We start from the raw sequence: 24,788 nt of genomic DNA, 5'->3' as shown, positions 1-24,788 counted from the left end.
AGTTCTATAGATTAACAATAAATTATATTTTTCTCTTACTCTATTGTTTATAAAAATGCTAAACGTTTGATCTTTCATCAGTTACAATAATACAATTTAGTTTCAATAAAATTTATAAATCTCTTTAAAAGTATCAATTAAAGTTTTACTGAAAACAAAATAATTTAATTTTTACACAGTAATTTTTTGACATGAACATTTTTTTTTTCATATCTTTTAGTGTACTAATAATAATATCACATTCAATAGAAAGAATTAAATATTTAAAAAAAAAATATTTGAATTTTATATTAAAAAAAAAGGGGAAGAGACTAAGTTTCTAAAAAACATATTTTTTCAACTCTCATTACTTTTACATTAAAGTTTAAATAAAAATATTGTATTTTGGATCATCAATAATATGTAAGTTATCAATAAAAAAATTAAAAATTTTAAGGATAGATTGTATGATTATTTAATAAAATATTATTTTCTTCTAAAATGTACTGTCACGAGAATAATTATTTAAAACAATTCAAACTATTTAAAAATTGTATCGATATTTTATTTTAAAATATACATTAATACAAATAATCATGTTCAATTTTCATTAAAAAAAAAAAAAAAAAATCAGCAAAAAAAAAATAATATTATTTTATTTATTGTTAAATAGTTAATTTATTTTGTTCTAATTTTATATTGTAAATCAAAGTTTTGTTCATAAGTCAATATTGATGTTTTCACTGTTTTTAGTGATGTTTTTTCATACTATATACTATTATACGTACATCTACGTATATTCTGCTAAATTGTACTTTGAAAAAAATCATAATGATATGAAAATCATATATCATGCATATAATGTAATTTAATATTATAATGTATCAAATGTGTAGAAACGGAAAAAAAGTTTTTGATTGTTTAACAAATTAGATATAGGTTTTGTTCCGAACAATTTTATATATAGAAAGTATCTAAAAATATTGTATTGCTTTGAAAAACATTAAATGTTATTTTATAGTTACATAGTTTATTAATGCCCTCAAAATGATAATTTTAAACCTTCTAATATATTTTTTTATTTGAGAAGTTTACTTCTATCTAATATTTTGATTGTATATTTGTAACACCACCACTAAAGTATTTGGTGAAGTTTCATCGTTTGCTTGGTTATACATATAGACATTTTTACTTTTTGACATTAAACCATATTCATTGTTGTTTTTATTGTATAACCTAACTGGTAAGATAAAAATCAAAAAGGTTATATTTCCTATTTTTTTTTTTTTTTTTATTATCTAATTTTTGCCATTACAAACAAAAATATAATTTATATTAAACATTTAAACATATACTAGAAACCTTTATGAATATCATTAAAAAAAAAGTTAGTTTTTTAATTTTTTTTTGAAGTTATTTTAATTAATGTCATATAATATTTTTAATTAAAAAATGTAATGGAAATAAAAATAAAATATACTTATAAGTTATTATAATAATTTATTTAGTATCTATAATATTAAATAATTATATTTGTACCTTTAAAATATGTTACTATAGATAAACATAATTTATTGCCTATTTTTAAATTATAAATAGTAATATCAATATTGTTTTTTTCATCGGTAAATTTAATATATTTATTTATTAATTTTTTATTTTTTGGAAAAATAATGCATGCTATACTTAGTATTTTACTACTGTTTAATATATTTTGATTTTAAAATATAAATTAGTAGTTATTTAAATATAATTTAATAATATCAATGATACAATTATTATTTCACACTTTATGAGGCAAATGTGTTATATTTGTAATTCACGAATTAAAATTATTCTAAAGTATAAATTAAGATATAATATGATTAATATTGAGTGTAATATTCTTAAAAATGTTTACATTTAATATATTTTTATTCAACTGCAAATTCATAATAGATAAATTGGCATTTTATTTGTATATATATTCAATTTAATATATAAATTATAACACATAGTGAAAAACAAGTGTATTCAATATTAGTATGTAATATACATTATAATTGTTATTATACATTAAAATATTTATATGTAGACTGTTGTATAGTATTAAATATTGAACTATAACTAAATTATTGTTTGAGCATTTATTACACATAATAAATGCATTAGAAAAAAGTTTATCACAAACTTGAAATCTTAAATTTATTTCATACTTTTACTTATAATTTATAAATGTAAGTATTTATGATATTTATTGTACTAAAATGTTGGTATCATAATGAATGTTTATTTGATCATATAAAATCAACCTAAAACGCAGCAATAAAAGTATATAATACTATAATTTAGAACTGTGAGTCGTTGTAAAACTATTAAAACCTTAAAAAAAAAAGAAAAATGTACTGAAACTTTTAAATAGACATTATGTAATTCACGTTTTTTATTTTATTTTGAACAGTTAAAAGATTAATAAGTGTTTTTTTTTTTTTTTTTTTTTTTAAAGAAAAAAACTATTACTTCAGTTATTTAAAAATTAAAATATATTTTTGTTTGGAATATTTGTTAAATAATGTAAATACAAATTATCATATTATAAAATTTATAAATATATTTTGTTTTGCAAAATCTTTATGATATAATGTTTGTTGACTATAAATGGTTAAACTCGACATAATTAAAAAAAAAAAAAAATGTTCAATAAAAATAATAATTCTAAGATTATTACAAAGTATAAACTTAAAAAAAAAAAGTATTAGGTGTTTATTTGGAATAATTAATGAAGCCATAAAGCTAATATTTTATCATTTTATTCCAATTGTAGATATTGTATTATAGGTTTTTAACATCCATATTGAAATTTCATTAAAATGTTGATGTAAGTAATATACGCGTATACATGTGGTTTATGGTTGTGAATAATATATGAATAATCAATGGTAAAATGTATGTTATAAATATTAGATAAACAAATTTATTACATGGTAATTAAAAATTATATTTAAATACATATCTGATATTTATTTTTATTATTTCAGGGTATTAGCTGATAATCCTATCAGAAAGATACACCCCGGAGCATTTCAAAACAATATACGATTAAAACGTCTGTAAGTAGATTTAAAACGATAAACGATTAATAATAATACAACACAAGTAATTCATATTTATATATTTAAAATTTAAATAATACCCTAATATCTAAATTTTAGATCCAAATATATTCTCCTTTAAAGATAGTTTTAAAGAAATATTATGAAAGAAATATATCATTATTTTCACACACCCTAAGCATGTTTAAATCGTGGAGGAATGCCAAACATTCATTCTAAGCATGACAAATTTTATCTCAAATCTATAATAAATTCTTAAAATACAGTCCATTAAACTTCTAAATCGTTCATTGGTATTTTTTTTTTATTTTTGTCAACTCGTTTTTCTTCCATAATAAATTTATCTATGCCTTTTATTCTCTTATTCGATTAACAAACACCTCTCCACAGAAATTCAAAGGCAATTATTATCAAAAGACTGGATTTAGTCCAAAACTTTTCTTTTTTTCCCAGAGCTATCGGAACGGGAATTTACGGTTGTGACGATTTCCTTTTCTCTGGAAATAATAGAATTCATAAAAAAATCGAAATGTTTGGTTAAAAAAATATATATAACATGAATTGAAAACCATTACGTAAAGATGGACTTCGACGGTGTATAAAATAAAGTTTATATAAATATAAAAAGTAACGTATTACCACTTTTTTTTTTTTATATATATTTAGGTCGTTCCAGAAATGTCAACTTGTCCGGGCGCCATGTGAAACATTCCAGAGTTTCAGACAACTGTCGTCCTTGTAAGAATAATACTTGTATAGTTTTTTTTCGTTTACCATGTTCTTTATCCTAAACGCATTAGCATAAGCCTTATCGTTGTCGTATTAAAGCTTTTGGGTTCACCATTTGTGTGGTGTTTCACCTAAATGTTTGGTTATTATAGCTTGTAGTTGTGAAGAAAATAAAGAAAATATAAAATTTAACGATGACCATGAAAAACATGGACTATCGTTTTTTAGTAGTATTTTTTTAAACATAAAATTGATCACATTATGTGACAGAGTAAATATTATTATATAGATTATAACTGTAGCAAAAAAAAAAAAAAAAAAAAAAAAAACAATACCATCGAGTTATTTTTTATTTATTTAAGTTATTTTTAAAATTATTTTATTTTCATTTTTTAGACAACTAGATCAAAACCATTTGACTGAGATCGACGACCGGTGCTTTGACCAACTATCTCAATTAAGGAATCTCCGACTGGAAAATAACAAACTCACTAAAGTTCCTAAACAAGCGTTAAGCCTAGTCCCTACCTTAGAAGCATTGTGAGTACCAATTTATGTTTGTTTGTTTACTTATAAGTATTGATAAGTTAATGGTTTTTTATTAAAAATAAAAATAATTTAATAGATTTCAACTAACTTTGAAAATGTATTCATAAAATATTTAAATACATTTTAATTGATTTTTTTTTTAAGTCATAATAAAAATTGATTACACAATGCAGGCAGTGGCGTATTTAGATTTTTTTCCGTCCTCTCACCCTTAAAGTCAGCTTACAATTGTGATAACTGAATAACATAAACATAAGATAAATTACAAAAGTTGCATATATAATCCATTATCTGAGAGATTATACATGTAATGCTACAAGATAAAAAATAAATTAAGATAAATTTAAACATAATTGTCATTTTGTTATATTGTTATATTATTCATACATGGTCATAGTTTTCAACTTCTTTAATATAAAATTAAAATCAGTATTTTTTAAGATTTAACTCAGCAATGATTTTATCTAGCATAACTGTTTAATATTAGATTTTTATATCAACGATGCAAACCCATCTATCACCAGTACATGGTCGTTCGGTTAGTTAAGCTACTTTATTAAAAGATCTATAACTGTATATAATAATATACTGTGCACACATTTAGTGTATTATATCATATTTATTTTTCCAGAATCAACATTTTGTATTAAATATTATTGTTATTTAATATCAACGTTAAATACTCACCTACTACTGATTTATAATTTTTTTTTTTTTACATTATAACAGCACCCATTTATATATAACTTTTTTGAAAAACAATGTTAATAAAATATTAATATCCATCATCCACATCGAGATATCCAAACCCCTTCGTCAAGAAATATATTGCTGAATGCGGTAGTTACATTTTACTTTGTCAAATTTAAAATTGGGGTAGTAAGGCGATATGTTTATGCAATAATGATGCATTCGTGCGTAGGTATTAAAAATCAATATTAAGTAACTGCATTATACTATATTATTATGGTATATTCTAAATGTGATTATGTGAAATAAAAATGTCAAGAATAAATAATTTAATATCTTAGGTAACATCATTACAGAAAAAAATAAGTTTTTTGTTCAATTTTTTGTACGCATAACAAAATTAATTTCATGCTTAATTTGAGGTTGTAAAATATGTTGATCCTTATAAATTATTAATTTACGAGATAGGCATATTTACTTTTTACAACTTGATTCAACAAATATTATTTTAGTTATGAATCGTTTTTAATGTTTTATTAAATTTCTATTTAGATTAATAACATTATGAACAGATTAAGTATACACCTAATCATTTTACTTAGTATAATTTATCAGTTATGTTAGTTAAATGGATTTTCAGTTTATTTAAAATTTGAAAATATTCTATGTTTTTTCATTATTATGATTTATACGTTTAATATTTACAACAAAAGTTTATTTCTACCAATATTGTTTAATTAATAAACAAAAATATTATCTTAAGTAAATACGCGTGAAAGAAAAAATAAAATAAGTTGAACTTATTGATTTACCGTGAAAACTTCTTGATGATTTTAAATATTTTTTAAAAATAAAACGACATGCTGGAAATTAGGTTAATATGAATTCGACATCTCGCATCTTTTCAAACTTGCATATGATTTTTAGATGTAAAAAAGAACAAGATCAGGTTTTATTGTTAGTACACATGTCGCCAGTTTTGCGACTCGATAAAAATACCCTTAGGGGCCAAGTGGCTGTGTTGCGTGACGAGAAAACTTTATTATTTAGGATTTTTCGTTGTTATTATTTTATTCAGTTGCATTCCTATTCCTATTTTTTTTTATTTTTTATATAAAGGCCGCTACAACGATAATAAAAATAAAGTGATATAGAATTTTTGTTGTAATTCAGTTAAGGTTTTAATACGAAAATTTAATTAATTAATTTTTATTTATGATTTTTAAAACACCATATCTTATTGAAACCGTTAACTAAAAATGTAAAAACAAAATAATCGAAAACAATAATTTAAATATTGATACATCATCCATAAAAAAATATTATAAATATGTAATATATTTGTATTCACTGTTTGTCATGTGAATATATAAATATATTTAATCAATATTAAAATAATTTGTTTATTTTATCATTTGATTTTTCAGCTAAGTAATAAGTACATTTTAACGTTAATTTATAGCTTTTATACGTATGTATTAATTTAAACCCCGTTTAATTGATCATTCATAAAACTTTAAACCTTTTCATCTATATTTGTATACATGGTATTATGATAATAACAATAAAATAATTTATTACTATTGTGTATTTTTATTTTAACAAAAGATATTTGATTTAATTTTTTTTTTTTTTTGAAGTTCTCATCTTAAAATGTCTTATGTTTATATCGTTTACAAAGATTATATTATACAATACAAATAAATAATAACTTGGTCGACGTGTTTAGACTGTTTAGAGTTAATTTTCAAAGGAAACGTGGTTTCCTGGAACGTAGGTACACGTTGATAAAAATATTCATATTTATATAGAATTTAATGTTATTATTACCTATAATAACCAGAAAAATAATTTCAGTTTTTTACGTGCCTGATTTCGCTTGTCAGGATACCAGCGAGCTTAAAATAGTTTTTATTATTTATTCACCAATAAGCATCGAAAATTTAGCTCAAAATGCATTGTATTGATAGCGCTCTGTAACAGTGATATAATGTCAGTTATACATACAGCGTCTTACAGTTGCATTTAAAAAATCTAAATCCAGTTTAATGCAGATAATCAGCTATATTTACTAATCTTATCTACGTGAAAGATTTCTATTATTTCACTAAGTGTTTAGCAATAAAAATAAAAGAACATTGTTATTCATGAATGCGGGAGCGATGTAAAGTTATAGATTAAAGAAATAGTAGATGACAATGTAGATATCACTACTTTGATATGCTGACTTTTTTGTTAAATGATTATTAACTTAGTATTATATTTAACGGTTACGCATTAGCTTTTTTTTTTTTTTTTTTTAATAGAGATATTTATTTACAAATTATATTTAATGTGCAGAACGTTTTTATTTTTTATTCATACTTTTATTTCAAAAATATACATTTATTAATCCTAATTCCATTACTTAATCCAAGGGTAACCAATTCATTTTTTTAAAGTGCCATAATATGAATCTGGACATTTTTCGCAGACCATAACAATTTTAAGCACATATTTTTAATATTATATTATTATAAAGTTATACTAACAATTACTTTTTTTTCCTTGTCTACAAACAGTATGCGGTCCGTTAGCCACCATTCTTTAACCTCTGACCTAATCAATTACATTTCACTCATCACATTGTGTAGTGTAGGTATAATATTTTTTATTTATAAAATGTAGACAGTTAAAAGAAAAAATAAATAGAGATTACAATAAATAAATATTAAAGTGCATACTGATTTAAAATTAAACGTATTTATATAGGTAGTTTCGTTAATATTATATGATAAGTTTTCACGAAAAAAAAAAAATAAATAAATAACAATAAAAAAAGATCATCTTAAAATATTTTTGATATAAATCTATGTTTTTAAATTTTTTAAAGTTTTATAAAGATAAATTAGTTTCTTGTCTACCTTTAAGTATGGTCGCATTATGTAGCAGTCTCATAACTTTTTTCGTTGGTTGCACATAATTATTATAATAATAGTATTTTAATAAAATAATTGTATATTTTCTAATTCTGTAATTAATTGATTTTATTCTATGGTTGTTAAGATGATTATTCATTAATCTTAATATTTGATTGCAGAAACTTGGGAAGTAATTCAATTGTAGATATTTCAAATGATTCATTTTCCTCGTTACCCAATCTGGTCATATTGTAAGTATATATAAATATTTTTACTTTATCTGTAAATATATATAATCTTTAAAAGTATTACGTATTTATTTTGATATTAATGAATCAAATTTACGTGGTGACTTAATATTTTTTACAAGCAATAAATCTTGATAAATAAAATTGTGTTACTTATACTTATAAATTATTATAAATGTTATTATTTTCAATGGAAAAAGGGATATAATGACAAAAATCAACTATAGTTCTATATTAAATATGACAGCAACAATATAAAAATTATCTAAGGAACTAAATATGAATGTAATATTACAATAAGAAATTTCAATACTTTTTATTTTCGTAAAAAATACTGGTTTTTATTTAATGAATATTTTCAAAAAGTTTGTTATATAAAATGAATTTATTATTAATTTTATTTTTTTTTCCACTTTTAATATTATTTCTCGATATACCTAAGCATTTTATGCAAATTATTAAAATATATACATTATTTTTTAGTTAAATGTAAATAAATATTTTACATATTAAATTTCTTAGATATATAAATTGTTCAAAATTGTATTCTTCTCGATGTATCATTAATCGAAACAATTTTTAATTATATTGATTTATAAATATTTCCTCTTTATTTTTATTTTTTCGTGATAGATTATTAATTTAAGGTATAAAACACATATATTTAGTTTTATAACCTTGTACTTAAAAGTGGCTTTTGTTTGTAATATACTTTTAAAAGCTATAAATAATATAATATTTACGATGTATTATTTTGAAGTATATTTTTGACCATTTTTAACACGTAGTATTATAAGTTTTCTTATATCGTGATTTAGTGCAATAAATTATTGCGCGTACACATCATGTGTTTTCGAATAATGTATTAAAACCTCATAATATATATTTTTATGTATTATACAAACTAGTTATTATAGTTTTTATTTTGTGAATACATTTCATTCGGTTAATAATTAATAATAACATACTACGAATCAAAATATTTTTTAAAAATTTCATAAAAATAAATATTTATTTTATTATAGTTAAACCAATTGCGAGACAAAAATACAATAAAAACAGTTATAATTAAATAACAACTTTAAATTTAATACTATTTATTTTAACTTGTTTAAAACTATACGTATTATAAGTTAATTGTGTTAGTTTAAAAATATATTTTTATTTTTTTTTTACAATATTCAAAACTTTTTACTAAGTGTCATATTTATAGGCTACTTAAGAGAAATCAAATCGGATTCGTGGATGAAACTGCGTTTGAGAGCCTTACTTCTTTGAAAATATTGTGAGTATTAGCGATCAATATTGTTAATTATATTATATCATACAAATTTTTAGATTAATTTTATAGTTATTATTATAGCACTGTATTTATATTTATTTTTTATCGATATAGGGACGCATATCTATAGTTTTGAATTGAATTATAGATACAATGCATTTTGATTTATTTCAAAACTAAAAAAACACTCGTATTTTTTTTTTTTTTTATGTAATATTTAAATGCATTAACAATAATACACAACATCCTTAGTTTTATTTTTATCCGTGAAATAAATTATCGTTTTGAAACATATAGAAAATTCTGTTAGATTAGGTTAATTTTTGAAATAATTTGATTTTTTTATTTTTCATATAACTTATTATATGCATATTTAAATTGTATAAATAGAACCTTGTAATTTAAAAAATTTTAAGGGTTTTAAAAATTTCGTATTTGGTTTTTTTTTTTTAAAAATTTAGGTACTTAAATAATATTTTTTATCTGATGTATCAAAAAATTAATATAGGTATTTACATGTAAAGATAATATGTAAATTATAATCAATATTTTTTTTAATTTTAAAATATATTCAATCAATAACAAATAATAATTTTTAAATTATCATTTGAATATCTGTGTAACTTTATCTTATAACTTAATCAATAAGAAAATGTAATTTATTTCTGGTAAACTAAGATTATTTGATATATTCATTTTTCATAGTTGAGGATTGTATTGAAGTTATATATTGTCTTGTTAAAGTTTTTACATAAATTATTTTTGTTTCATACAACTTATAATAATATTAAACTTAGTATTATTTTAAATATAGTTCAAAGTTGTTATACATATTTAAAGCTCAACATTGCAAATGGAATGTTTCTAGTAAGGTAATTACACTTATAGCTTACAGTTTACACCAATTTATAGTTTGGAAAATCTTTAATTGTACTGAACAGCTGGTGTAGTTTGGAAATATCTTTTGACTTTTGAAATCTTTAATATAAAAGACAAGACATGAAGCACCGGTTGCAACTGATCCTTCCCACGGGAAGTGTCATTAAGGCTAATTAATATAATTAATTTATTATTTTGCATAATTTAAAGGTTACTTTAAGATTTTTATTACCATTTTATGTATCATTTTTTTAAAACTGAAAACAAAGGCACATTAAAAAAAAAAAAAATAAATATATATTGAAACCTATACAATTGCAGTAATTTTTTTGTAAAGGTAATTATTTTTAATTATTTGTGTATTAAATTATATTTTGATTTTTTATTTCGCAAGTTTAAAATTGAAATTGTTTTTAGTATTTGTTCATACTATCATACCAAGTTCTGATAATATTTTGATTGTATGTATAATTTACTTCAACATATATTGTGTACTCGTAGTATATTTTACTGAAAACCAATAAATTAAATTAATTCAGTATTTTTATATAAAAATTAACGTTGGGTATTATATAATTTCTACGTTCTACACCAATTATTATAATCGTCTATTATGTCGATACCGTTTTGTACAAATTGTTTATTATCATTTTTATCTTATCTAACAAAAAATCCAGAGGCACTTTGAAGTAATTATTATTTTTATTGTACTGTCAGATAGCGATATCGAGCAGTGAGTCCGGCGACGGTGGTGGCGTCGTTGTTAATGGCGACGGCGGTGGTGGTCAGTTGGCTGGGTATCACTTTTTGTGTAGTCGTTGTTAAGTGGGCCAAAATAATTTTGATTTTCCGCTGACTGCTTTCCGGTTCATTTTCCCGGAAAGCCAAATAACGCACAACGTCGAAGTTCTCGAGAGTAGAAAAAACATTTGCTAGATACACCCTCCGGGGATTAATCGTTTCAAATCGTCGACTGGAGTCATAATAAAAACAAAAACTCCGCCTTTTATTTCATTCGTTTTCACGTGGAGGATAGTAAAAAAGAAAAAAAAATACGGCACATCATTTACGATTAACTTGTATTATATATTATTATAGTGGGTGGAAAAGCTCAGCGTGAGATATGCAAAATGACTGTGACCATGGTTAGAGACAGGTTTATTTACGGTCATTGATTTTTAAGTTATAGTTAAATAAGTTAATGGATTTTATCAAAAATTGGTTTTGGTTAAAAATGTATGTTTTTTCCAATTATTAAGAAGAGTATTGAGAATTCTATATTTTTAATTATCTGAAATTTGTACTGAATTCACTTTCCTATCAGAGAAGATATTTAAGTAGAAAATCTAAACATTTTTACTGCTCCGAAAGTTGATGACAGACACAAAAAAAAAAAAAAAACAAACAAACAAACAAACAACACACATAATTCTAAAATCAATACATTTACGTTCCGTTCAGGATCAGTTAGGGATACTAAGCTAAATAAATTGCACACATATTATATGCTACGATAAAAGAAAAGCAATTTACTGTGTAGCATAATCATAATTACAGTACTTCATCGATGTCGACACATTACACTTATCAGGCGTATAAACGGATAAAAAAAAACTTTTATCGATCTCGTCTATTTGCCGTCATTGAATCCTTGTAAAATCACACACGTTTCATCCACTCCTAAAATATACAATACTGGCGTCTTCGGGGGAAAAAGCTTATTTCACGGCATATTTAACCGAACCGACCGGGTCAATGGGTTGCAATCGTCGTCCGTCGTCTATCTTTCGGTATCGCTTTATTATTATTATTATTTATTGTCGCGCTGGGTCGAAGACCTCTCATGGAAAACGTCACCATCGCCGCCGCCGCCGCCGTCGTTGCCGTCTCACGCTGCACATAATAAATCGGAGGGCGTTTATGATTGTTGCTAGATATTTTGATATTTTATCTCAGCCGTCGTAATATAATAACAATAAAATCAGATTTTACGAGACGAAGGATTATTACGTATATTACTATACGTTACATCCTCCATTTTTCACATTTTTCGCGTCCGTTTATATAATATAATATAATAATATAAAATACGGTGTGTATGTAACGCGTATTAAATATCGTGTGTATTTTCCAGGGAACTCGACGACAATCAGTTGGATACGATCCCAGTCGCTCTTGCCAAGTTGACATCTCTTCAGGAGCTGTAAGATGATTATTATTATTATTATTATTATTATAATGAATATTTTTTAATAAATAATATGTATGAACCACGTTTATATATACGTGCACAGTGCACACATATGTACTCAACTCGCGCCTTTAACGTATTAACGTGTATTAGACGATTTTTGCCAAATGAGTCACAAAGATACGCGTCCACTTGGGTTTTGAATTTTAAATCTTGTTTACTTGTATATGATCTCCTTTCCATGCATTCCCTTAGCACACTTTAGCCATGTGTTTTTAATTCAGAATTGTCTGTATTTTTTTAACCTTCAACAACATTATTGGAAAACTTTTTCGTTCGCAAAAAAATATTTATAAAAATGAAGTTAGGTACCTATACTATATTGTGCAATTAACGTCCATGTTGGTACTGGATAACATGTCTTAAATGTCTGAACGTATTTATTTTGTTTACATACTAGTATATTTAAATGAATGAATAATGCAATTTTAATAGAAATTTCGATTTTATTAAAAAACTTACAGAATTATAATGAGTAAGGTTCTTTTTATAATTGAAATTATAATCATATAATTTCATTCATGATTCAAAGTGTTTGTAAAATTAAATAAAAATAATCATAGATCTCATAAGGTCTATGAAAATAATAATAGTAATAAATAGAAATAAAATAAACAAGAAAGAAGTTTTTGTGTAGCTTTAGAATATTTGGCTATTGTTAAAATTATTATCACTCTTTTCTCAAAATTTTATTAAATATTGTAATATATTAAAAAGTAATAATATTAACCTAAGAATTTCATTTTTATTTTTATAGCTATAAGTTTCATGCACGATAAATTTAATTTGAATGTATGTGTATAGGTGTGCTTGAATGTTATAAATTTATTTGGGACATAAAAAATGAATTAAACGTTTATAATTTAGTACTACATTTTTTAGTTTTTAATAGCTTTCGCACAGAGTTTTGATGATTTACTAGCTATTTCAAACGATGGAATTATAAAATTTTCTTGGGGTTTTCACTATTAAAAAAAAAAAGAAGAGTAAAACCGTTTGAAACACTAATGCTTTATCTTTTTCAACACCTTCTATAGGTCCGAAAAATTATTTTATTTTTATTTATTATATTACGTAATATATTTAAAAAATACCATTTAATGTAAAAGATATTATACTTTTTAATGTCTTTTATGCTGCTAAAATATAAACACCAAAACAAGTTATTTATTTTTCAGCTTTATTTGTTATCTTGAATATAAGAATGAGTAAAAATACAATTTACAATATACGTCATATTTTGACAAATATTTTTTGGTTCGATTGTTGATATGCAACTAAATTAATAACACATCTATGAATGTTTATAAATTCACTATTTGGAATACGTCCAATAGTTTTAGTTATAGTTAAAATTAATAAATAATTATTGTTAATCTTTGGAATAAACTTTGAATACGTTCCAAAAAATAATAAATGAACTAATTTGAAATGGCTTATTATGTGCTTTATAAGCTTGGTACAATAAAACTATTTTGTGTATAGCGTGAATATTTTTAATGATACAGTATTATAAAATAATAACAAAATAACAATAATTATAAGTAATATTATTATTTAAAAGAAAACTGCATATAACAATGCATTTTTTCTTTTGTATAAAATAAAATATTTCTATCTGTAATATTTTTATTGTACTGGTTTTAATTTATTTAGTTATGAATCAGATAATTATTATATAATCTAATTAAAAACAAGAAATAACATTCATCAAACGGAAGCGTTAAATGGAGTATCAATATTCACGATTTGTGTTGTTTTATTTATCAATGCACTATTGTAAATTAAATAATTACATTTATACTTAAATGTACATTGCGTATTTTTACTCTAGTATAGTATAGTTATATTTATGGATTATTTTTATGTTAACAAAATAGTTTGATGTGTCTATGTCTTGTATTCCTAATATATAATATATATATTATATTAAATATTATTATACGTTTAAGAAAATTAAGTATAAAAAGATAATACAAACATCAAAATAAATAAAAATATTAGATACGAATATACTACATACAAATATAATAATCATAATATTATTATATATACATTAGGAAGAAAAGAAATGTGTATTAAAAGTAAAGTGGGTTAGTGCACTAAAGTCGTAAAGATATATTATGATATGTAGAATGCTGTTATGGAGAGTAAAAAAAAATGAGAAATGAAAAAAAACATGGTAGAAAATAAGGTACTCGGAATAAGTTATATGACGTGTGTAAATAACATAATTTTATGAAAATTTTAAAAGAATAGTGCTTGGATTTGTTATAGGTATTTTGGGTAACATAAAGTCAAGACATGAATGAATGACGTGGTTTTGCTATACTGTGCAGTTATCTTTAAATAAATGTTGTACTTCATAATAATGTACAACATATACTTTATGATATACGGCTTAGGTTAAGTTACTATAGAAGTGTTGCGTAAAATAAAAAGTGTAGTACTTGAAACAAAAAGGTCCTATATTCGTTGCGGTTGCCTCTCAAAAGACTTATCAGAACATTATTTCAGATCTTCTGGTAATTTATGACTAAAATAATACGATATTATTAGTATGGGGAAAAAATTTGTTTCATAAAAATCTTTTCAGGACACGAGCTAAAAGATTTTAATATATATTTTATTTTTATTTTTTGATTTCAGTTATTTTTTTTTTTTTGCTTTTGTAATAAAGCCTAATTTATTTTTTATAACTTATTATATTGATCTTAGAGTATGGATTACATGTAGTATTGTATTATATATTGTTTATTACTTATTATAATACGTATGATATTGGGTACTAAGGTATTAATAAAACGATATTATTGATATATTTGGGGTTTGTTTCAGTTCGTTGTCTGGCAATAATATTAAGTTTGTGCCTGAAGGCGTGTTGCAACGTTCACAAGGTCTAGCATTGCTCGAGCTCAAAGGAAATCCTTTGATAGGCGTACACCCATATGCATTTGCTTCCCTACCAAAATTGAGAAAACTGTGAGTGTAACTGCTCTTAGATTTAACACATTTTTTTTGTCTCAGTCTGTTGTTGTATATATTTCTAGAGAATGTTGTATTATATTTTTAACAATAATTATTATTATTTCTCTAGTGTATTGTCAGAGGCCAGAGAACTCACCGAATTTCCGAATCTTAACGGGACATCAGCACTTGAAGTGCTCCGAATCGACAGGGCGAGCATTTATTCGATACCTGATACGTTGTGTACGACATGTCCTAAATTAAAAAGCTTGTAAGTGATACTACTGTGCACAATATAATAATAAATCAATAGTGTTATAGTAAAATTTATTGAATTTTCATGTGTGTTATTTTAGAGACGTCAAATGGAACAGATTATCTAGGATACCAAATCTCAATAAGTGTAAAGACCTCAGAGTGTTGTGAGTTGATTTTTGTTTTCTCAAACTTAAAATGACATTTTTATATAATATTATGATCAATTTAAATCTTATTTAATAAAGTAATTTAAAAAAATACAAATGCCCATCATTGTTTTCTCATAGTTGGTATAATTTCATGAGGGTGTTGTGTGTAACAATTATATACGATCAAAATACAATGCATTATTGTATGTTATCTTAACAAATTAATTTCAATGTAAAATTAGCATTGTTTAATTTAATTTGATTATTAATTTCATTGTAATAGATAGCATATCATTGCACACAAATCATAACACATAAGATTTATTCGAGTTTGATTTTGCAGAGATTTGGCTAATAACCATATAGCGTCATTGGACGGATCGTTGTTCCGTAATCTATCTCATCTCCACGACCTGTTACTTGGTCATAATTACATAACTTCGGTACCAAGAGACGCCTTTCATGGATTAGTTCAACTTAAAGTCTTGTAAGTGTAAAAATTACGCTACTGCTAGATGCCGCTGCCATGTTTTAAACAAAAATAACCGTTTTTAGTGAAATGTCGCGACCACGAATAGCTCTCACAGATGGCGCTATAACTATGATAATAATAAATTTTTGTTTTTCTAGGGATCTAGAATCCAACAAAATAGATCGTATTGATGACGAAACATTTTTGTCATTTTCCCAGTTGGAAGATTTGTACGTATTCGCTGATACATAATATTTTATTAAAATTATTTGTATCAATTATAGCAATTTTTACAATTAATCAATAAACATCATTTACAGAAACGTGGGTAAAAATGTATTTGAACATTTGCCTACTAAAGGCTTGGAGAGATTGCTGCACTTAAAAACGTTTAACAACCCGAACCTGAGACAATTTCCGTCTCCTGAACATTTCCCAAGAATTCAATCTTTAGTGCTGTCATATGCATACCATTGTTGTTCGTTTTTACCCCTCCAATCTGAAGATGATTCACCACCCTCTTCCCAGACGAGTCTTCACGAATCTGTCATATTTCCAGCCAACGAAAATGACTTTGATATGACTCTTTGGAACTCCAGCATGTCTGACATATGGCCTCAATTACGTTAGTATAAATATAACTGTATTGATTTGAAATATTTAATAAAAAATATACTCAGAAAAAAGTTCCAAAAGTAAATTATATTATGAAAAAAAAAAATGCATATAATTATTATATAAAATATAAAAAAACTTTCGATGATATAAAATACATAATATAAAATGCAATTGTTTTAAATTTATTGTATTATATATTTTTTATATTGTTTGACAATTATTGGCAGAAGACGTATAGAAAAATGTATTTATAGGTGGCTAATATATACAAAGATTGAGAAATAACATGGTGACACTTTTTTTTTTTTATTTGACATCCGCTCAACGTTCACGTAATAAAAATAATAACAATATATTGTGTTATTGAGACGTATTGAATTTCAATTTGTGACTGACATTTATATGAAATACAATATATCCAGTTAAAGTATGTATAACAGGAATACACATTTTGTGATCATATTTCGAAACACCAAAAAATTGTATAATATTCTCTGAATTTTTAGTATTAATAAACAATATGTAAACTCGTGTTTCTTATAGTAATTTTGTATTGTATGTAGATTTTGTATTATACACAAGCACGTTCTTTTAAAGTTTTTTTTTTTTTTAAAAAGTTCTGTTTATATTTATTTTAAAAGTTTTCAAACTTGTCTGTACAGATATTATTAGTTGGGCATCACATTTATAAAATTCATACACATATATAAATTATAATTTTAATTATTGTCACTAAATTATATATAGTGACACAAATATTGCCAATATTACAATCCTTAAAAATTAAAAATCGTTTGATAAATCATAAAATTATGTTTGAATATACTTCAACTGTATTATAACATGATAGGTTATATAATTATTTTATTGATATACAAAAACAATTAATCCAAAAATCAAGAAATTATTTCGAATGTCATCATGATATAGATGGTAACTTGTTCGTAAATTCGCGATTATCATACAATAATATAATAAACTCCTAGAATTTTTCATTATGATTAAAATTCTTTAGACTATAAGAAGCATTTTGATTAATTAATTTTTTTCTAGTTCCTTATTAACACAATTCCATAAAATATATGCTATAAAGGATTTGATTTCAATAAATAGATGATAAAATATGTTATATTGGTTTGAATAAGTTTACATACTTTTTTTATTCAAAGCAATTTATTAGTTCGTTGCAATGAAAAAATATAATTAAATATTATGTTTAATAATCGAAAAAAGGTTCAATCTATATCTATCATGTGAATTAGTTATCGATAACCCAAAAAATTTAATACATCATGCCTAATTAATTTCCAATATCATAAAAAATTAAATATCTTAAAAAATTGTATTTTCTTTTAATATACTCGTATATCTTATTTATTTTTTTCATGTTTTAAATTCTTAATAAAGCGATAACTATATTTATTTTACAATAATACTTTTTTTCTACCTGTCATGAACTAAAATATTATATTATAAACATTTATAAAATTTTCAATTTTTACTGCTAAGATTTTTAAGTTTAGTAATTGTTCTTATAAATAGTTTGTACTGGAACTAAAAATTCTAAAAAATATTTAATCAGAATTATTTTTATAGATACTTCATGTTAAAGTTTAGATAAAATTACATAATTTAATAGTGAATAATGATATTAATTAATTTGTTATAGTTCAAAAACATTATTCACGTGGAACTAAAACATTTACGTATTTAATGCATTTTACTAAACGCAATGACATTTTCAAAATATGTAGATTAATTTAAAAGTATGAACTATTTATACTATTTACAAATAAGCTCCGTTTTATGATAATTTACTATTGACTTAAAAGTTTATAACTATAATATCTTATAGTACCTATTTTAATGTATATGTATCACATTTAAATATTAATAATATAATAAATGTAATATTTTTGTATTAAATCATACTGCTACAATACGTACATATAGTAAAATTAATAATATTTCTATAGACGTTTATCAACAAAACATATCGTATATAAGGTATACTTAGTAATATAGGCTGACAGGCTATTTTTGTCAGAATTTTCTTATTTGTAAATTGATATTTATCTACTGATGAATGGCATATTTTTACTTATCTTTATTTCCTTTCATTTGTTTGGATAGTTAAAAGTTGCATGTCATAAACAATCATGAAGCATCTTGTTGATAAAAATTGAGTTAAATTGATGGTTTGTCAAAAAATTTACTTCATCGATGTTACTTCAATGAATATACCTATATTATTTTAAATATTAATATACTTATAGTTTTAGTACGCACCAACATTGTTAGCTAAGAGTGACATCCATACTTAGTTTATGTACTGTATCTGACTAATTATTTTTTTTAAATAAGAGCAAATAATAAATGTTACTGAAATAATACTATTATCTGCCTGAGATTTTTTCGAGTTTTGTAAAACTTTTGAAGTTATTTTATTTTTTATATTTAAAATTATACTCTCATTGTTTAAAAAACACACGCCATCTGCAAATGACACTCTGAGTTATATTAAAAAAGTCATCCACCCTTTTTCAAATAATTATTGTAATTACCCGTTGTTATTTTTGTTAATATCCAGTCAACCAAAAATTATATATCTATGAGAAATTATTTAAGAATTTAATTTATGTATATTATGTATAAATTTGTAATTGAAAATTATTATCATTTTATAGAAAATTTAAGTAAAAAATTTGGGACGCAAGTCAATGATTTGTGGGATTCGTTTGGTTCAGACTTCACGTACCCAGGAAATTTACCATCGTACATGGAAGAATATTTTGAAGAACAACAAATGGAAGGAAAGTCACAAGATATAATGTCGTCAAAAATCAAGTGCTTGCCACTTCCTGGTAAATATTTGCATTAATCTATATACGATATAATAAGACAACGACAAGAAAGATTACCTTAAATTGTTGATATAGGTCCATTTTTGCCATGCCAAGATCTTTTTGATTGGTGGACATTGAGATGTGGAGTATGGGTGGTATTCTTATTAGCAATGTTGGGCAACGGGACTGTGGTGTTCGTATTAATATTCGCCAGAAGTAAAATAGACGTGCCAAGGTTTCTTGTATGCAATTTGGCCGCGGCTGATTTTTTCATGGGCCTCTATTTAGGTATCGTATTAAAAAATATAAACTTGTCTAAAAATTACTATACAACTTCTGTAATAATTTTTTAACGAAATATTCATTACAGGTATATTAGCTGTCGTTGACGCTGGAACTTTGGGAGAGTTTAAAGTGTACGCGATACCTTGGCAAATGTCTGCAGGTTGTCAGCTAGCTGGCGTGTTGGCAGTGCTCAGTTCAGAACTTTCGGTGTACACGCTAGCTGTTATTACTCTGGAAAGAAATTATGCGATTACTCACGCCATGCATTTAAACAAACGTCTATCACTTAAGCACGCGTCGTACATAATGCTCTGTGGTTGGATTTTCGCTGGTGGGATGGCAGCATTGCCACTGTTTGGTGTGTCTGACTATCGTAAGTATGCCACATGCTTGCCATTCGAGACTACCACTGGCACATGGAGTTTGGTGTACGTTGTTTTTCTGATGTTCATAAATGGCGTGGCATTTTTCATACTTATGGGATGCTACTTGAAAATGTATTGCGCCATCAGAGGCTCTCAGGCCTGGAATTCTAACGATTCGCGGATTGCTAAACGAATGGCATTGCTTGTGTTTACCGATCTGCTGTGCTGGGCCCCTATAGCATTCGTATCGCTGACAGCTATTTGTGGGTTTCACCTCGTTTCGCTGGAACAGGCTAAAGTGTTCACGGTATTTGTGTTGCCGTTGAATTCGTGTTGTAATCCCTTTCTGTATGCCATACTAACAAAACAGTTCAAAAAAGACTGCGTTATGATATGCAAAGCTATCGAAGAGTCGAGAGTGACCAGAGGCATTGGAAGGTGTAGACACAGTTCTAACTTTAGCAACAGGCAAACGCCGGCCAACACAAACAGTCTAGTTGATAGGTCATCGCGAGACAATTATCCTCATCCCCCGTGCAGCTGTAATGTTAAATTGTTGGATGACAAGTCCGTGAAAACAGAAGAGACGTTCTACGATTGGCTGAATATCAAATTCAGAAGGATAATGTCTTGTTTACAACGAGAGTCTGATTCGGGCAGACAGTACATGAGAAGCGACAGATACGCCTACCAAATCGCTGAAATACAACAAAAGCAGCATAAACGTGCTTCATCGATGTCTTCTAGTGAAAATTATAGTTCTTCGAGATCGGATTCTTGGAGACAACACCATCACCACCACCACCATCATCATCATTGTGGTGTGCCCTTGAGACTTCTTGATCCAAAACAGAGGCGTGCCAGTTCGTGGATTGTGACGAGGAAGACTTCACAAGACTCAAACCTGTCGAGCTCGAGAAATGACAGTTCAGGTTCTGCCAACACAGCTAGCACTAGTGTAAGCACCAGAGCTTCCAGATCCAGCGTAGGTTGTAGCGATCATAAACCAAAACCTCGGCTGACTCGTCAACCGGCCGTGTTGGACGACCCCGAGCTGGTCGTGGGTGGTTCTCCTAACAGATTGAGTGTTCGATTTTTGGCAACTATTCCTTCGGCTGCTGAGACAAGCATTTATAGAGCAGACACTGAGGACGAGGATGACGAAAACAGAATGGACGATTTGTTAAGGCCAGAAAATTCACCAACAACTACTGCCAGTGAAAGGACTACACCACCGGATTCTAAACCATCGTCCCCACACAGCTAAAATGCCACTATTTTTTTTTTTATATTTTGTAGACTTAGATTATTTCGTACATTCATTTTATAGTCATACCAAGTAAGGTTCTGAGACATAGCCATCTCGATCAAATATAGAAAAAAAATAATAACGTGACACGTGATAATATCCTCTAAAATGTAACTCTTAATGATGTAACATTTATTATTATTATTATTATTACTATTGAATAATAGTTGATCCCTACCACACGTGCATAAATAATTAAAAATTAAAATATTATATATTATAATGTTTATTATATTATACTATTATGACGCATTTTTATAAAAATGTATTATCTACATCATTTTAATCTTTTAAATATCGATAAACAAAAACGCCAAGTTTTAACTTATGTTTTTATAATATTAAATTTTTAATATAAAAGATTACTGTCTTTTAAATTCAATTTTTTTTTTTACTATATTTTCCCATTACATAGTAAGGGGAGATATTCTTAATAGCCTAAACATTTGTAAGTAAGTAGATCATAATTATAACATATTTTTGATGTTTTAAGCCAATATAATATTCGGTTTGACGAGCTTTAGTCGATCGATTAAAAGACGGGTTATATAATATAAATTAATATAAAAATAACAGCTCGAGCCAAGACAATACTCTATAGAAAATTAACTAAAAAGGCTGTGTTTTAGTACAAGGAATGACGATATAAATTACGTACCTAGGTTATTATATTTTAATAATGATAATGTTTTTTTTTTTTTTTTTTTACTATAAGTTTGTGTAATATGTATGTTATAAATAAATATAGTTTTGCGATAAAAGTATATTGCAAAGCAATTGTACGTGTGCATCAAATACAGATATTTATTGCACAAAAAAAAAAAAAACTTTTGTTTTTCAGTTTGTTATCTCTGTGAATGTACATTAGTGAAAATATGTAAATGAGACAGGGAAAAATAATTATGTCACTATGCTTATAATAGTTATGCATTATGACAGCAAGATTGTAATATACTTTTATAATGTATCCATTAACAATTGCTTTGTGAGATACTTTTCTGACAAAACTGTATGTTCGCCTGTTCCTGATTCGTGTCATTTTTGCCGGTTTTTTGTACATTTTACTATAATATGTAATAAATTATTATTCATAATATTGACATTTTATTTTTAATGGGTGCAAATCAACATACTCTGTGTACAGTTTATTTTATTCCTCAATTAATTTGCATCTGAATTAAAATTTAAGTCTCAAAATATAATAATAAAATAATTATAATTATATAATGATATAATTATATTGTAGTCCAATGCAATACATAAGAATCAAATTGCTAGCTTTAAATATTTTGAAATCATTTGGTTATATAAACAATTTCACAATGCATTGACAAAAGAACAAATGAATAATTTTTGCTTGATATTAAAAATACGATTCAATATTTGCTTTAATTGTTCGAACAAAAGAACTGATTCAAATTTAGATTATTAAAATTATTATTGTTTTATAATCAGTGGACAATATTCTGGTTTTAGCTAGATTGAGTGGTTAAGATTTTAACCACTGGATATTACAGGTATATCGTTTCAATATTTTAAATTCTAAATTGAGTAATGAAAATTCTGGTTTTACAATTATGTGTTTTTTTAATTTTATTTTGTGTATATGGATTTCTGTTATCACATTTTGAGTATAGAAATTTTTTTAAATTTTTAACTCTAGAGAGTGGTTTTTATTAAATTACTTTATTTATTTGATATTTAAGAGTTCAAAAAATTAAGAAAATATTTTGAAAGTTATAGAAATTAGCATTACTTACAAAATATTAGGTTCGATTAAATCGTATTTTGTTAATTTGTTGTAATTTAAAAATAAACAACTTAATTACTTAAAATTGTCACAAATCACAATATATTTTTATCAGCACTTTCTAATAACGGTACAAAGAATTATAAAATAGTTTATATCTTTCTTACTGAGCTCTATTTTATATACAAATTTTATATTTTAAATGTTTTTTTTTTTTTTTTTTTAAAGTTAATAAATTGTATTTTTTTTCTGAAAGACATAAATTAATTGCTTCATATCATTCATTTGAATTAAATCAAAGGAAAATTATAAAATAAGATATTTTAAAAATTAAAACAGATATCAAGAAAAAAAATTAAAGTAATACAACTGTACGTAATTTATTCTAACTTATCTGTAGTATTGGGATAAATAATTTACACAAACCGGCCACAGTTATGTTTTTATCAATTTTATAATATCCTATATTAATCAAAACTTTATTTATTTTATTAGTTTAATTGTTAAAATGTTTTATATATTGATTTAAAAATTAGTAGGTATAGATTTTTAAATTAGAGAATGAGAGTTATAAAAGAATTACTCTTTTATATTTCTAGAACCAAAAAACTCATCAATAAAAAGTCAACTTGTTTATAATACTATAATACTACAGGAGTTTTATATCTCTTACTTGTTTTTACTAATAACAATTTTCGCTACTCAACTATGAATTGCTATGTTCATTTTTAAGTTTAAAATTCAGCTCAGTTCTTACCAAAGGTTGTTGAACGTAGTTTTGTATAGTAAAATAGTTATATTTTAAAAACGTTTGAATAATATTTTAATTAGTTCTGCTTATTACACACGTAACATAGTTAAATTAGTTTCAGTACTTCTAATAGGTATTGTGAAATCCGTGTAAAAACTATACATGTTTGTACACATTTTACACCTATTATACGAAAAATTTCATTGCTACGTTCTCTTAAATAAAATATTAATTATTATTTAAAGTTATTTTTTTATATTTTGAAAGTACCGAAATGGTGAAGTTCTAATCATTGTACATTTAATCCCTAGTATGGGTTTGCATCACTAAATACTTGTAACTTGGTAATTTTATAAGCAAAATAAGTGCTTAAATGTTCACAGAAATATGATATAAAAAGCTAGGTTAATTTAATATTA

General features: G+C 24.8%; 1 protein-coding gene across 1 annotated transcript in view; it reads left to right on the top strand.

Moving 5' to 3' along the window:
- Positions 1-22,964, top strand: part of LOC112601311 (leucine-rich repeat-containing G-protein coupled receptor 5) — an 81,080-nt gene extending 58,116 nt beyond the window's left edge. Inside the window, exons 4-18 of the mRNA XM_025348852.1 lie at positions 2,997-3,068; positions 3,738-3,809; positions 4,197-4,340; positions 8,119-8,190; positions 9,401-9,472; positions 12,483-12,551; positions 15,438-15,581; positions 15,697-15,837; positions 15,923-15,988; positions 16,317-16,460; positions 16,604-16,675; positions 16,766-17,070; positions 19,751-19,927; positions 20,003-20,197; positions 20,280-22,964. Coding sequence (XP_025204637.1) covers positions 2,997-3,068; positions 3,738-3,809; positions 4,197-4,340; positions 8,119-8,190; positions 9,401-9,472; positions 12,483-12,551; positions 15,438-15,581; positions 15,697-15,837; positions 15,923-15,988; positions 16,317-16,460; positions 16,604-16,675; positions 16,766-17,070; positions 19,751-19,927; positions 20,003-20,197; positions 20,280-21,826 — 3,292 coding nt within the window. The 3' untranslated portion in view covers positions 21,827-22,964. The remainder of the gene's footprint in view (positions 1-2,996; positions 3,069-3,737; positions 3,810-4,196; positions 4,341-8,118; positions 8,191-9,400; positions 9,473-12,482; positions 12,552-15,437; positions 15,582-15,696; positions 15,838-15,922; positions 15,989-16,316; positions 16,461-16,603; positions 16,676-16,765; positions 17,071-19,750; positions 19,928-20,002; positions 20,198-20,279) is intronic.
- Positions 22,965-24,788: the final 1,824 nt, after the last annotated feature.

Source organism: Melanaphis sacchari, unplaced genomic scaffold (genome assembly GCF_002803265.2).
Source record: "Melanaphis sacchari strain LSU unplaced genomic scaffold, SCAv2.0 Contig77_pilon_pilon, whole genome shotgun sequence".
NCBI lineage: Eukaryota > Metazoa > Arthropoda > Insecta > Hemiptera > Aphididae > Melanaphis > Melanaphis sacchari.
This window is presented reverse-complemented; position numbering and strand designations above follow the sequence as displayed.